This window comes from Cydia amplana, chromosome 8 (assembly GCF_948474715.1).
Source record: "Cydia amplana chromosome 8, ilCydAmpl1.1, whole genome shotgun sequence".
Taxonomy (NCBI): domain Eukaryota; kingdom Metazoa; phylum Arthropoda; class Insecta; order Lepidoptera; family Tortricidae; genus Cydia; species Cydia amplana.
In genome coordinates this window covers 18,388,799-18,404,943 of record NC_086076.1, presented here as the reverse complement: position 1 = coordinate 18,404,943, position 16,145 = coordinate 18,388,799, and the positions used below count along the sequence as shown (strand labels likewise).

The 16,145-nt window shown below is 37.3% G+C and overlaps 1 protein-coding gene across 1 annotated transcript in view; it reads left to right on the top strand.

Annotated features, from left to right (window-relative positions):
• The window catches only part of LOC134650504 (QRFP-like peptide receptor), a 131,466-nt gene that overhangs the window by 75,029 nt on the left and 40,292 nt on the right, over nt 1-16,145 (top strand). The window contains exon 2 of the mRNA XM_063505461.1: nt 13,044-13,186. Coding sequence (XP_063361531.1) covers nt 13,044-13,186 — 143 coding nt within the window. The remainder of the gene's footprint in view (nt 1-13,043; nt 13,187-16,145) is intronic.

Sequence of the window (16,145 nt, the reverse complement as noted above, 5' to 3'; positions counted from 1 at the left end):
GTATTAAATACTTAACCTATGAATTCTGACCTCCTTGTCGGGTTTTCAATATAGACGGCAAGGCGATAATAAAAAGAGAAAAAAATGTCACATGTCACATCAATACATGTAAAATAAAACTCGATTCGATATATTGTGTGTTGAAGAAAATTGAAACCAAAGGGATCCCTATAATTAAGTATAAATACAACAAAATAAAGTGCCGCCGAATCAGTGGAGACTGGAGACTCTATAAGGAGGAAAACGCAGAACCAGTGCATGTAAGTTTTTCCGCATCCCCAGGGTCTGCCATGGGTTAACTCACTGAACTTTGATTCTGGTCAAAACGAAACGAAACGAAACTTAATTAATTTATAAGTACAGGGTGTAATTGTTATGTTGAGGAGTGAATCTGTGGAACACACTGAATAACTTTCACTATGGCGATGGCGCCAACCCCGAAATCGCGAAAACTAAATCCTGTTCCATTGACATCAAAGACAATGCCATTGATGTTTTATGTCATGTCATGCAATCACATGTCATGTGATTCACCAAAATGGATGAGACGGCAGATTTTTTTCGCGATTTCGCGTCGATGAAATTATCAATTTTGTTCGTGGTTCGAGAAAATCGCTAATAAATAGACGAAATAGGCCCTATGACGGAATTGACCTTATTTTAACAATATCCATTTTGTTTTACGTGTATGCCGCTCATGAAAAATGCTCGTTTAATTATATTTTATTTCGTAATTTCATAGTTCCAAAGCTAATTTCGACTCTTTGTTCTAATTACAATAATTGCTTTTGCGAAGTTGACAGGTTTCAAGTAATTGACATTTATAGGCAAATGGAAGAACTTTTCGCTGAAATTTTCACAAATTACATCGATTTGCACCCTTCTTTAATATCACTTACATTTACTTGTTAGTACTTGTTACTTTAAAGTGCTTTTAAATTAGAATAGAATAGAAATCATTTATTCAGACAACACATCAATACAAACAAAACACATTGCAGATACAAGGCAAAGATAAACAAATCAGCGGATATAGTATAAAGATGTGAAGCCGAAATGGTCTCCACTCAGCAATGCAGCTGGCACGACTAGCGTGGCCAACGGCGCTGGTTTTCTGTGGAGCCAGCGGAGTGTGCGGGACAGCATGCAGTGCAGGACACGTTGTGGACGACGGGAACAAATAATATTTAATACTATTATAAATAAATATATATCAAAATTATATTATATATAAATATACATAACCTAACTGGTGAGTAACTAAAGTACAATATAGGCAATAATCTGTATTTTTAAATATAAGAGTTCAGGCAGCAAAACTTTGTTGGTCCATTAGGTACGCTTTTAGTTTCGATTTAAAGGAACCAATGGTACTGCTCTGTCGAATTGGTGGCGGAATATTATTCCAGCACTTCGTGGCAGCATAACGAAAGCTGCCACGGAATGCAGCGGTTCTGTGTCTTGGGCAAAGTAGTCTGATACCACGTCTGATATGTTGATAGATGGTCAATTTCTCAAATAAGTACACCGGCCTTTTACTGTTACAGACACCAAAGAGGAGCGTGGCAAAATGTAGAATGCGTCGATTATTCATGTTTAAGAGTTTATTAGTACTCAGGTATGGGCTTAATTTTATAACTGGATATTATCTCTGTATTTAATATTTATATCTAAAATTACAAATTAAAATTATAAATTAAAAAAAGCGGCCAAGTGCGAGTCGGACTCGCCCATGAAGGGTTCCGTATTTAGGCGATTTATGACGTATTAAAAAAAACTACTTACTAGATCTCGTTCAAACCAATTTTCGGTGGAAGTTTACATGGTAATGTACATCATATATTTTTTTTAGTTTTATCATTCTGTTATTTTAGAAGTTACAGGGGGGGACACACACATTTTACCACTTTGGAAGTGTCTCTCGCGCAAACTATTCAGTTTAGAAAAAAATGATATTAGAAACCTCAATATCATTTTTAAAGACCTATCCATAGATACCCCACACGTATGGGTCTGATGAAAAAAAAATTTTTGAGTTTCAGTTCTAAGTATGGGGAACCCCAAAAATTTATTGTTTTTTTTTCTATTTTTGTGTGAAAATCTTAATGCGGTTCACAGAATACATCTACTTACCAAGTTTCAACAGTATAGTTCTTATAGTTTCGGAGAAAAGTGACTGTGACATATGGCGGACAGACGGACAGACAGACAGACAGACAGACATGACGAATCTATAAGGGTTCCGTTTTTTGCCATTTGGCTACGGAACCCTAAAAAAAGACAACGCTTCAAGTCGTTCCCGGCGCAAAGGTGCCCATGATGCTCGCAGCATTGCCACGCTGGATCACCAGGGACAGCCTTTGCACGAGGAACGACTCGGAGCGGGGGCCTTCCCTTTTCTGTCTGAGTCGATGTCCTAAGTCTCTGTATTATTTGTACGTAAATAATATAACAAGGAAATTAAGGGCGTCCGCTAGCTGGCGCGGTTGCACGGAGCGGGTGAGCGGGTTAACGATAAAATTGTATGAGCAACGCTAACTGGTGCGGCGCGGGACGCGTGGTGCGACGGATTTTTACCTACAATGGCACCCGCATAAAGGGTTTTAAAGGTGACATTCAGATATCCACTACATCCCCGTTACTGTTGCGACATTACTGCGGCAGTTTCTATGCCGCCGCTGTATCTATACATTTCCTTGATAAAATGAGTGGCGGTTAATATAAGCGGTGGCTAAAGTCAATAATTGTATCAAGAAAGATAGGTACAGCGGCGACAACAATGCGGTATCAGTAACGTCGCAACAATAATGCAGCTGCAATAGATATCAAAATGTACTTAACATTTAAAAAACATTCAATTACTTTGTCATTAACATAATTTGACACAAACCGTTGAGCTTTAAAATTCGAAGACTCTGTAATTCTTCATCTCATTTAGTGTGGTTACGTCACTTCGCTTGGCCAAATTTAGGAAAGACAGCCGTATTCGAACTTCAAGATATTCACAAGAGACGACACGTACTAGATCCATTCTAGATACGTTATAGTTTAGATTTCAACTGGTTCTCTTTTGCAGCGCAATTCGGGCAACCAATGTCACTTTTACGATAGATCGTGTTAGATATCTATTAGATGTGAATTAGATCTCTAAGTAATATCTTGTGGAATCGTTCAAGAGTATCTCCAGAATCGCGGAAATGTCAAATTTGACAGGTTAGATCTTAAACATATCGTTATCGTATCTTGGCGATGTCTAATAGATGTCTATTACAAAATCCGAATTGGGCCAGAGACGCAACACGAATGTAAGAGGGTAGATAAATCTCGATAACAAGACGAACTGAATTAGCGCCTTACGCCCCCACTTTATTTCTGCACATTGCGGTGATTGTGGTATCGCTTGTAGACGGTTCTAAATGTTGCTTGCACACAAAAGTAATTTACGATATTGTGTCTAAATCTATTAAGTATTTAATTTTATCGTCAAAATCATGTACTTATTTTTTTTTTCATTCGTCCATGCGTCTCGCTCGCCCAATATAATTAAAGGGCGGGCAGAAGTTAAGAATTAAAGATATAAAAATTAAGAAAATTGAACCTCATGCAATTATATTTAAGTTTAATTTCTTTAATTTTATTCTTCAAGTTAGATAACAAAACTTGGTCTAGTTTAATCTAGTATTTAGGACTGACAAAGCCTGTTGCGCATTCTATCATTTGTTAACGTTAAACCTATATCAAGTTAAATAAAAATTAAGTTTAAATCCGGCTCCGTTTGTGGATACTCCTTTTTAGACTATGAACACCAGTCCTTGAACCCTTGAAACGACTTCACTTCTTTGATGGACCCCTTATTTGCCTCTTGGGACAACTCTGAAGTCATTCCACAGTACGAGCGTTCGCAAAATGTAATTCTGTGACGCTCGTACTGTACCGTGCGCGACCATTTGGACTCCAAGTAGTTTTCACTACATAAATGACACTACGGAGAATATCCCAGATTTTTACATAGGCCCATTGCAGAGAAATACTACGTTACTCTACTGCCATGCTAAGCAAAAAAGGTAGGTATTATTATTATATCGAAAAAAGACAAAAATGCGATTTAAAATTGAGATTTTTTAATGGATAGGTACTGTCGATACCTTGCTAAACCAAAAAGGCAGAAGTCTCAAAACATTGGCAAATTGAGGGTATATTAAGTAACTGGATTCTTTAAAAAATGAATGAATTGGCTTTTCTAAGAAATTCGATAAACGTGCGATGGAATTGTAATTGCATAGTTCTGGTTTCCTCTTCCACCCGAATCCCTTATTTCCCTTAGCAATATCCACGTATTCACTGTTTAGTTTCAGTTCCGAACTGCTGCGAATTGGTTACATACTTACCTACATAACTTACATAAGTGGTACTTCACATAAAAGTTTCTGAGTAGGTACCTAAGGACGAGTAAGTATATTTACTTAGGTAATAATAATGTAGGTACACAATTGTGACAAGTTACAGCTTTCAGCAACTTCGAGTTTCACTCGCTTATTAAAAGTTTCGTTATATTTCACAAGTTGTGAGGTTAAGATAACTTAAACAGAATTAAAATGGACAAAAGATTGGATAAAACTTGGCACTTTATCTTTTTTCTTTGCGACGTGTTTATTATTCTGTAACAAAGATTTGAGTATCGTCTTTTTTACATCGGTGTACAGCAAGCAGTAGCATGGTTCCATTTTTATCGCCTGTCACTATGCCCGTCACTTTTGCACTTACATATTTGTTAGAACGTGACAGGCATAGTGTCAAGCGATGACCGCGCTACCGCCGCTGGGCTATCCGAAACATGTCGTACGAGTGACTAATAATACGTGAGTTAAATCCTAAAATTAGATTAATGTTAGTATGACTCGCGACAGTTTAAATTGGATGAAAAATTATATTTCCACTTCCTACAGATTCTTTGCGATTAGCAAAATTTAGCATATTTCAGAAATAGGTATGGCATCTTGAAGCAAAATCTTGATTAACAATGTCGAATTGGTATCCCTTATCTCGTTTCAATTCAATTGGCGTCAATCAGCATTCAATTTGATCATTCAGCCGAAATTAACACGTAATTTGACGGTCTACAAAATAATTCACGTGGTAACTTGAATTTATGACAGGGATATTTCGAAGCGACTTTTTTGGCGCCTACTTTATTAAATTCTGGATAATTTTATTGACAGATTTTTTCTGTATACTTATTGTTAAATTTACGACGGTTACAATAAGTATATATAATATTCTTATAAAATAGACATATATGTAATATCTTTTCAACTTGTTAGGGACCCGAGTCTTTTGTAAAGACTTTTCAGAGAACTTTAATTTTGTTTGCTATAACTGTGTAAATAGTCCGATAGGCTTTTCTTTTAAATATTGTTAACATAATTTAATTTATATAGGTAAACCTAGTTTTACAAAATTATCCACTTTGCAGTATATAATCTATAGGCGTTACAATTGAAACAAATGTTTTATTCCGTAATAAATATTGGTCGTAAAGCTCTCAAAACTCCAAATAGCCCCCAAGGGATTCAATTACCGTCCGCAGCGACAATATTTGGTAAGGCGATTTGTTTTTAACTAGCAGCTGAGCCCGTCTCTTTTTTTACAGCCAATCTTGTCCCATTGCTGGGCAAAGATTTTCCCTATTTTCCGCCACTCATCAGTCATCACGGTTTGGTGCATGCTAACGCCAGTACATGCATACATACATATCACGCCTATTTCCCGGAGGGGTAGGCAGAGACCACGGATTTCCATTTGCTACGATCCTGACATAACACTTTCGCTCGCCGGTTTAGGGAGCTCTTGACCTGGCCTGAAGAAATTCAGGATTTCCCCGATTTGATGAAAGAAAGTCCACCGAGGTCTGCCCCTTCCAACTCCCTCTTCTATTTCTCCTTTATACACTCTCTTTGTCTCCCGCCAGCCTGGCAGCCAGTAGTCGCTGCCAAAAGCGTGGAGGTCATCCCGCCGTCTCTTTTTTGGTCGAACAGGATAACTGAATGACATCCGTTAGATGTTATTCTGATATCAGTGTAAGTTTGAATTAGCCTGAATATAATCTCACACAGGGCAACCCAATAAAAGCGGCCAAGTGCGAGTCGGACTCGCCCATGAAGGGTTCCGTATTTAGGCGATTTATGACGTATAAAAAAAAACTACTTACTAGATCTCGTTCAAACTAATTTTCGGTGGAAGTTTACATGGTAATGTACATCATATATTTTTTTAGTATTATCATTCTCTTATTTTAGAAGTTACAGGGGGGGACACACATTTTACCACTTTGGAAGTGTCTCTCGCGCAAACTATTCAGTTTAGAAAAAAATGATATTAGAAACCTCAATATCATTTTTGAAGACCTATCCATAGATACCCCACACGTATGGGTTTGATGAAAAAAAAAATTTTGAGTTTCAGTTCGAAGTATGGGGAACCCCAAAAATTTATTGTTTTTTTCTATTTTTGTGTGAAAATCTTAATGCGGTTCACAGAATACATCTACTTACCAAGTTTCAATAGTATAGTTCTTATAGTTTCGGAGAAAAGTGGCTGTGACATACGGACGGACAGACAGACGGACAGACAGACAGACAGACAGACAGACAGACAGACAGACATGACGAATCTATAAGGGTTCCGTTTTTTGCCATTTGGCTACGGAACCCTAAAAAAATCAGTTTTCAATAAACTGCGTCGCGTGAGCTGTCATTTAAATAAATACCTACAACCTGTTTGGTCTCTTTGCAGGTGAAAACTAAATTTTTGGGTTACCCCCGTGTGAGAAAGGCCTAGATGCCATTCCCTAAAGAGCGCATTAGGTACCGCCTGTGTCCAAGACAGCGGTTCCATATGAATAAATTATGCCCCATTTTTGCGGAAATGAGATTTTAAGTCAGGTAGACATGTTTTTTGGAAGAATAAGAAAGGAAAGAAATAATTGGTTAGTAACAAAGAGACTCCTTTTCCCAGAAAAAGTAAATCGCCATTATTTAAAAGGCTTCTTCAACATTTTTAGTTGATGCTATAAGCCAATTTAAGGATGACTCACGTTAGACCGGGCCGACCGGGCCGTGTCCGGGCCGGAGCTCCCGGCGCTTACTTTTGTATGACAGATGACAGCTGTGATCACGTGATGCTTTTCATAGAAGCTCCGCCCCGATCTAACTTGAGTAATCCTTTAAGTTACCGATGTATTTATTAGATACTTAATTACTTATCTTCGAACAAAAACAGTTTGATAAATGAAAATAATAAATGAATTTCTGCCGGTATTTTACGGGCTTAATGAGCTTTAAGTATAATTACCCTGTAATCCATTCATTAGTGCCCCTGAGGCAACAGATGAAACTAGGTAAGGTGGAGCAAGATGGATACTTAGGTATAGTGTTGTGAATAACGCTCATTTCGAGGCTTAAAGACTCGAACCCTTAAGACTCTCGAGGCTTAACGCCTCAAAGGCGGCAAAGACGATTTATTAGGTACATATATACGCGTAAAATAAATAAATACAATTCTCAAATATAGTCGAGTCTTCAAGACTCACGACTCTTGAGGGCTCGAGTCTTTAAGCCAAAAAATTAGCGTTATTCACAACACCGCTTAGGTACCTATCTAAATAATTCAAGTTCGATGCGGGACTAACGGCTCGATTCGAAAAATACTTAGGTAATAATGTCACAGCGATACGATACTGATTTATCAGTGTTTTTTTTTCAACAACGTCACATTTGGCACTAACGGATCAGTATCGTATCGCTGTGACATCTTATAAGCATTTTTCCAATCAGGCTATGATAATTACCAATTTGTCAAGTATTTGAGTGAATCAACTTTTTCTTGCCTCTCGTTGCCATGGTTACGTTCTCCTGGGTCACTCTTTAAAACCTGATTTTAAGGCATTTAAATTCTCCAAACACGCTTTTGTGAAACTTATAAACCCTTTCCATAGAGGGTCGTCTACCAAGCGTGTCAGAAGAAGGTGGTGGACAATGTCTTCTAACAAACTATGCTACTATTGTCTCTTGGCTGACCGGACAGAATAACAAATAGTTGATCCACCCATTTACATAATGTAATGGCAACAATGTAATCGGACTAAGCAAACTCTGCACGAAGTTTGCAACCACGAAGTGTCGTCAAAAACGGTGTATTCCCATTCCCCGCCGGGCACAGACGGAATAGTTCTCGTTATATAAATCACTCCCATTAGTCCTGCCTCATGTGTGGCGGCGGTCACGTTGGACGGGGACCTCACAAATTTCTATGAAAATGTATGAAATAATATTTTTACCAGTGATTATTTAAGGTTCGGTTGCACCAAACCGTTTGTCACCGTTAAAACGTTCGCTAAAATTGTATGGGAAATTTCATAGTCCATCCTTACTTGGTAGATATTCCACCAATTCGCACGAAGCGCTTTGCTTCCTCGTTTCTTATGCACACTGCCAAGGAATGGAATTCCTTGCCGGCGTCTATATTTCCGAGCTAATAACCCGGCAACCTTCAAATCAAGGGTGAACAGGTACCTTCTGGGCAGGCTCGCTCCATCGTAGGCCACGTCTTCGCCTCGGCTAGTCTGTGGCCATGAGCAAGCCCATTTATAATATATAAAAAAAAGTAATCATAGTTCACTGCAGATTGTCGTTGATCTTCCTGTCAATTTTGGATAGTTCAACTGGCCCTAAGGGGCCCACTGATTACCAGTCCGCCGGGCAGTTAGAACTGACAGGCCGATATCGCCCGGCGGACTGGTAATCAAAGGCCCCTTAAGACGCGCCTCCTTAGTATAACAATTGGAACCACTAACAGAACTAACGTTTGCTATACGCTAACCTGCAGGTATTCTATTTTATTATTTTATTTCGAGACTGCGACTCTCGGTGACCCTTCTGCAGGGTCAAAAGACACTTACCTTAAATACTTATACGAACATATTTACTACACTTATTTCAAATTTGGATTTCTAATAAACATAACGCTTATAAGCTTACTAAATACTTTGTGTTATGTGTACCTACACAAAACGACCTTCCTTTCGACCTTTTCAAAGCTTTAAACCGCAGACCCTGGCTTGTTTGCTGCGTGAATTCTGTACCTACATAAATTCTGAATCCTACACCTTGTTACGAGTAATTTCTCGTTACAGAGACAACATTATTATTTGAAGTTATGTTTTGCAAATTCTTTGTGGAAACGAATTATGCTGACATTTTATGAATTTGTATTTAGGATTTGGGAAATATTTAGAATTGTCGATATAAGTAGGTGTGTTTGGTAAGGTCGCCTTAATATAATAGTTTTCCGTCAAAACATTTTGAAAAATCGTTCCCATGGTTCATGAAACTTACTGTATAATTTTGACGACCGGTCTGGCCTAGTGGGTAGTGATCCTGCCTGTGAAGCCGCGTTCCTGGGTTCGAATCCCAGTAAGGGCATTTATTTGTGTGATGAGCACAGACATTTGTTCCTAAGTCATGGTTGTTTTATATGTATTTAAGTATTTGTTTATTATGTCTATCGTTGTCTGAGTACCCACAACACAAGGCTTCTTGAGCTTACCGTGGGGCTTAGTCAATTTGTGTAAAAATGTCCATTAATATTTATTAATTTTTTATTTATTTGTTTATGCACTTAATATTTTTCTTTCAAGTAGTATAGTAAGTATCAATCTGATCTATAGAATTAAATAAAACCGCCTACCAAAGAGGTGAATAAATGAATAAGGAATATTTTCCTAAAACAAATTCCAGAGCTCAAGCTCCCATAATTTATAAATAAAGTCTTTACGCATCTACATTATTTCTTTTAGCGAAACCAATGAAATAATTTCTTGATATATATGTGGGTGGACTGTACTCATTAGGTAATTGGTTCACTTATTTACGTGGACTAATATTAGAAAGATACCTGGGCGCGTAGCCAACGTGCCAATCGTCAACGCTCCGTAGTGTATCGTAGTCATCTCTCTCCATCACTCTTCCCCTCTGATTCGACAGCGACACAGCCATATTCGAACTTTAAGATACGTCAAATATTAGATATCGAAACGATATGGATTGGATATGTCGGTGTCAAACAAGTGTCAAAAGTTTTTGTTTGAAGACACTTTTGACACTTGTTTGACACTGACATATCTAATCCATATCCTTTCGATATCTAATATTTGACGGCTGACAGTTGCGTTTCGTTCGCCACGAAGCGTTAAAGCGACTAAAGCGTATACACGTTGGCTAGTGGCTACGCAGCCTGAACATTAATATGAGAATTTTATTTTTATATCTCTGTGAGGAAAAGGTCCTAAAATATAATTTCCATGAATTGAATGCCACGCCATGAATTTGGAATTCTATGAGCACTCTATATTAGGGCACTTTTCTTCCAACTAATTGGTAGGAATTTGAATATTGGCGCATAATATACAACGTGCTCCATTTGAGGTGCACAAAGTATTTCGCCTGATTTCACTGGATTTGGCATGATTTAAGAGATAATGCCATGTTGTATCACGAAATAGATAAAACGTTGTTTTTGTGCGAAGTTTGCTACAGTATGGCTTAGTCTAAAACTCTTATCTTACTTCTAGACAATTGGCTTGTATATCCCTTTCAGATGTTTATTACAGCTGCTGTGTATTCCGAGAGTCGCATCTTTTCTTGTGACTGAACAAACCGATGCGGGCCCTGCACTGCTTCCCACAACGGTCACAAGTAAATTTGGCGTTAGCTGGAGGTGCCGGTTGTTGTCTCTTTAGACGACGCTCCTTAAGTTTTTCAAACCACTGATCGTCGTGATTTTTTCTACCTTTGCGTAGTACCTAAGTGAGGCCATTCCAGTCTGTCCAGTGCCAGGAGTTTCCAGTTTTTGTCTCAATTCCAAAGTCCTTCATGTCACGCTTTCAGGAGTCCTTAAACCCTTAAAAAGAGGTTGAACCAGGTTTCTTAAGCGACGGATTTGCGTAGAGTTTACATTTAAATAAAAAATTATATTTTACTAGCGACCCGCCACGGCTCCGCACGGGTTAACAATTTATACATAAACCTTCCCCTTGAATCACTCTATCTATTTAAAAATAAAAAAAAACCGCATCAAAATCCGTTGCGTTAGTTTTAAAGATTTAAGCACACATACAGACAGACAGACACCGGGAAGCGACTTTGTTTTATATTATGTAGTGATAATAGCAGATTGCTGCATTTTTTAATCTTGTATATCTGTAATATGTATGGTTTTAACGAATACATACATATATATGCTATGTAGGTATGTATTATGTAACTAGGCGGCATCCCGATCGATTCAAAAGTATGATAACTGAGTTTTGCCTTGTGTTAATAGGTAAGTAGTTACCGTATTTTGACACTCTCTACCTATAACATTAAACTAAAAGAAATATAGAAAAGCTGATAGGTAACAAATAACAAAATACATAAGTACCAAGTACCGTGTTTTGTTTTGTTATGAAATTACCAAGCTTTGACAATTTATGTAGCTTTAACATTTTAGACGCCGTGTTAAACATAAAAGCTGTCACTCAGACGCCACGTCATTGAAGTTGAACTTTATGTCTATGCACGTAGGTCGATGTTACTCTGTGGTCTGTGATCGATTAATCCGTCTTTGGCGTTGGACCTGCGGTGCCAATATACGTCATTGACGTGGAAAAGGTTAACTAAAAGAAATATTGAAAAAATTGATTTCAAGGTACGACGTCCTCAAAGAAGCTAATAATAAAAATCATATATTTTTAGGCACCCTTAGGGCAGCTAGGCTAGCTGTAACTTGAGTTGACAATTTACTATTTGTCGACAGAAAAATACAAATATGTATTTTTTTACAAAGTTCGGTATCTAAGTGTGGAATATCTTTGTAATATTTTGTTAAATATTTTTAATTTAATAAGTTAAAGTGTAACCTAATTTATTCGTAAATGTGAGTGCTTCACAACTTCTTCTGCTTCGAAAGTTTGTAAGTTGTTTTTCACCCACGCTGTAGGAGTGAGTGAGATTTAGATGATGAACAACATAACTTTAAGTAGGTACTCGACATCAGAAGTTAATTAGATCGCTTTCAGCAAAAATGCTTGTTTGTATTATACTTGTTTCTATAATTAATATTTTGGCAACCATATTGCGCTAAATAAGCGCTACGATTATTCGAAAACTGTCGCTCTCTGAACCTACGGCACCTTAAGTCATATAAATACGGTGAAGATATATTGCGTCTATTATTTATTAAATTAAGCCCAACCAAAAGAGACTTGGAAGAATTGTCATAGGGATCATCATTCGACGTGAGAGGTTAAAGGGGCCCACTGATTATTAGTCCGCCGGACGAGATCAGCCTGTCAGTTAGAACAAAAAGTTGACAGTTTCGAACAACTGACAGGCTGATATCGTCCGGCGGACTGATAATCAGTGGGCCCCTTTAGAGCTTATCAGTTGCTTAGGTCAGTTACTTCTTAATTATCGGATTAATCAGAAAACACTCTACTGTATATTTAATAATAAAATATTGTGTCAGCAAACGGTCTTATAGCGAAGAGTCCCCACCAATAACACCTGAGTCTGACACTATAGCAGTGGTTCCTAACCTTTTCAGTCCGGTCACCCCTATGACTAACTAGGGAACCTGATTTTACCCCTCCTCCCAATTATTAGGTTAGCTTATTACCCCCGTAAAATACCAGTTTTACCCCCAGGTTAGGAACCACTGCACTAGAGTCTGCTAGGTGGCTGGATCAAGGAAAAGAGAATACTGTAATAGAGAGGTAAAGTTTAAGAAAAAACTGTGCCCCTTAGTTTGACATCTGAAACAGATGGCGCTGTACTGCGCCATATGTTTTGCGGTCATTGAATTGTCAAACGTCAACTTTGGACATTCAGAGTTACCGCAAAATGTACGGAGCTGTACAGCGCCATCTCGTTTACCTGTCAAATTCGAAGTACTGGGTAGACTCTAGACCTACGACGGATAAAGCAGTATGTATTTTTTTGTTACAGTGTTACAAACATCTTCCTGGTGAACCTGTCCGTGGCCGACCTGCTGGTGACGCTGTTCTGCATGCCTGTTCAGATCGCCAAGTCCGTGACGCTGCTCTGGTACTTCGGAGAGGTCATGTGCAAGACTGTCAACTTTCTACAAGGTGAGGATTTTAAAATTAAGGGAAGAATGGTTAAATTCACCGCTTCAGGCAAGACTCGAACTTGCGACCTTTCAAAATACAGGTCTAATCGCTATTAACCAACTGAGGACCCTATTTACTAAGACTTCGCTGTCCGTCTGTCTGTCACCAGGCTGTATGTCATGAACCGTGATAGCTAGGCAGTTTAAATTTTCACAGATGATGTATTTCCGTTGCCGATATAAAAACAAATACTAAAAACAATAACATATATAATTAAGTGGCGCTCCCATACAACAAACGTGATTCTTTGGCCGGTTTCTTTGCACGCCTTAAGGAGCCGCATATCAACATATAATCGTATAGGGCAGATGCCCCGGTTTCGGCCACTTTAGCACCCTTTTTGGCCAGTTGAAAATTTAATAAATAGATAGAAAACAATAATATTAAAATAATATATTTTTTGCTCTCTATTTTGTATTTGTAAAGATGAATTTTATTACTAAACGGCGCAAATTATATTTCGTCAACTATAAAGGCGCTTCGCCTTCTAACTTCATAATAACCTTCTAAACTTTATTAATTTAGTTAAGACAATAATAATCAAATTAGTGTGACGTATATTTTCCTAATCATATCATCGTGGGGTTTTGATACTGTTGAGTTATGTTATTCGGAAAACAAATTAATAACGTCTAGAAATTTGTGTGTCAACGAAAGTGTGAACGAAGAAATTCATCTTATTTATTACATTTTGTCCCATGCTAGAAATAAAGAAAAATAAAATCATATTTATTTGGTTTAAGTAAAAAATACGATAGTTAAATACCTAAAAAACGACTATATTCCATCATAAATAAAGTACCTATTTTGCCAAATGCAAAATGGGTACCTACCTACGTAATCCAATTTCGAAAACGCTCATAAAAATAATACATTCATTCAAGATGGTACACCTTGTAACGTGTAAAAAACATTCTCATTTTCTGTAAATTTTTAAACAGGCAAATAAACATCTCTATGACACACATGTAATAAACGTCTTATCATTTTCAAATCTATTATGTGGCATTAGACAAATAAAGTTGCGTCTCAATGTCATGTCAAGTTTAAGTTTAATAGAGTCTAAAACAATAGATTTATTCATTCATTTGGAGTGCCGTCAGTCTCGACGACGGGGAATTATATATAGGTACTTAATTGTTGTTGGTGCAAGAAACGGAGCTCTCGTATAGGTATTCAAATTTACGTCCTTAAACGTCGAGCCGTAAAAATATATTTAGATTTTAGGTAAGTACTTACACTAAAGGTACACTAGAGGTACTTTTAGGTAGGTAAATACACTATTTACCAAAAGTTATTTTTTACCTATTGAAAACGTTTACCTACGTTTGACATGCTATTTATTATTATTATGTATATATTTATGGAGTGCTTAAAGTTGTTCTCTAGGCTTTTTATTAACCTGTCAAATCCCACGATGTGACGTCACCATAAGCGTTGCGGCTCATATATGAGCCGTGGGAGCGGGCAACTAAGCAGTGGCTTACAAAAAACATCTAAATTCCAAATTTCATCAAATTGATTTATCAATGCCTCCGATTACAAAAAACGACTTGTTAAGACCACAAAACAAAATTGGGAGAAGTTTTTAGATGTTTATAATTGTTAAAGTGGAGCGGCTGTTATTCCCTGAGGAGATACGCTGAAAGCGTTGAAATAAATATATTTTAATTGTTGAATTTGTAAATGAAAGATTGTTAGTTCTAGAGAACGATTAATTAAGTTACTATTTTATTGTGTGGGCGTTGGAGAAATACGATATTTAGAGCAATACAATTATATTTGCTTTATACTATACCTATATCGGTAACGGTTCTAATTTTAGCAGTCTATATATGTATCAGAGTGGATGTGGAGTATTTGGAAGGATTCTGATACAATTACAATGGATATACCAGCAAATGAACGTACCTACGTATATATACGTGGGTGGAGATTTAATGGAGATGTGGGAAAAATGAATGTAGGGTATGAAAAGGGGCCTCGGTTTTGGAAGCCGTAAGGTGCAGGATGAAGCATTGTTACAAGCAGCAAAGAAACAAAAGATAAGATACGATGGAAAATGCTACAGAAAAATGAATGTGCCGAAAATCTCAAAGAACTTGTGACAGATAAAATAATAGAGATGAAAGATATGGAAGGAGAAGGAGAAGGGAGAAGTACAACAGCCGCTATTTTTGCACTTCGACAAATGTGCGAAAAATATAAATCTGTAAGTAGGTACCACCTACTTGCGTGTAAAATGGCGCGAAATTCAACATCTCTTTTTTCACTTCAGTGATAATATCGTACTTATAGTAAACAATGGTTAACTAAATACTTTTTATGTCTATCTATCTATATAACGATTTCAGTCGGGTAAGATTTACTTTTTCATTTGGTTTTGAAGTCCAAAAAAACCGATCAAGCCTTGAGATCACAATCCGCAATCATTGATTTGCATTTTGTCGGCTTCTTTCAACACATTTTCAGGTTACAAATGAGTGTCATTAGTATTCCGCGGCGGAGCTTCGATAAAAGTTACTAAGGCATTACGTTCTGCCAATGGGCCCGATTCGGATTTTGAAATAGACATTTATTAGATATCTTTTAGACATCACCAAGATACAATAACGATATGTTTAAAGTCTAACCTGTCAAATTTGACATTTCCGCGATTCTGGAAATACTCTTGAACGATTTCCATAAGATATGACTTAGAGATCCAATTCACATCTAATAGATATCTAACACTATCTAACGTAAAAGTGACATTGGTTGCCCGAATTGCGCTGTAAAAGAGAACTAGTTGAAATCTAAACTATAACGTACCTATCTAGAATGGATCTAGTACGTGTCGTGAATATCTTGAAGTTCGAATACGGCAGAATGTCTGATGAGCTAGTCAATTACTCTCAAGTCTACAATCGAAAGACAG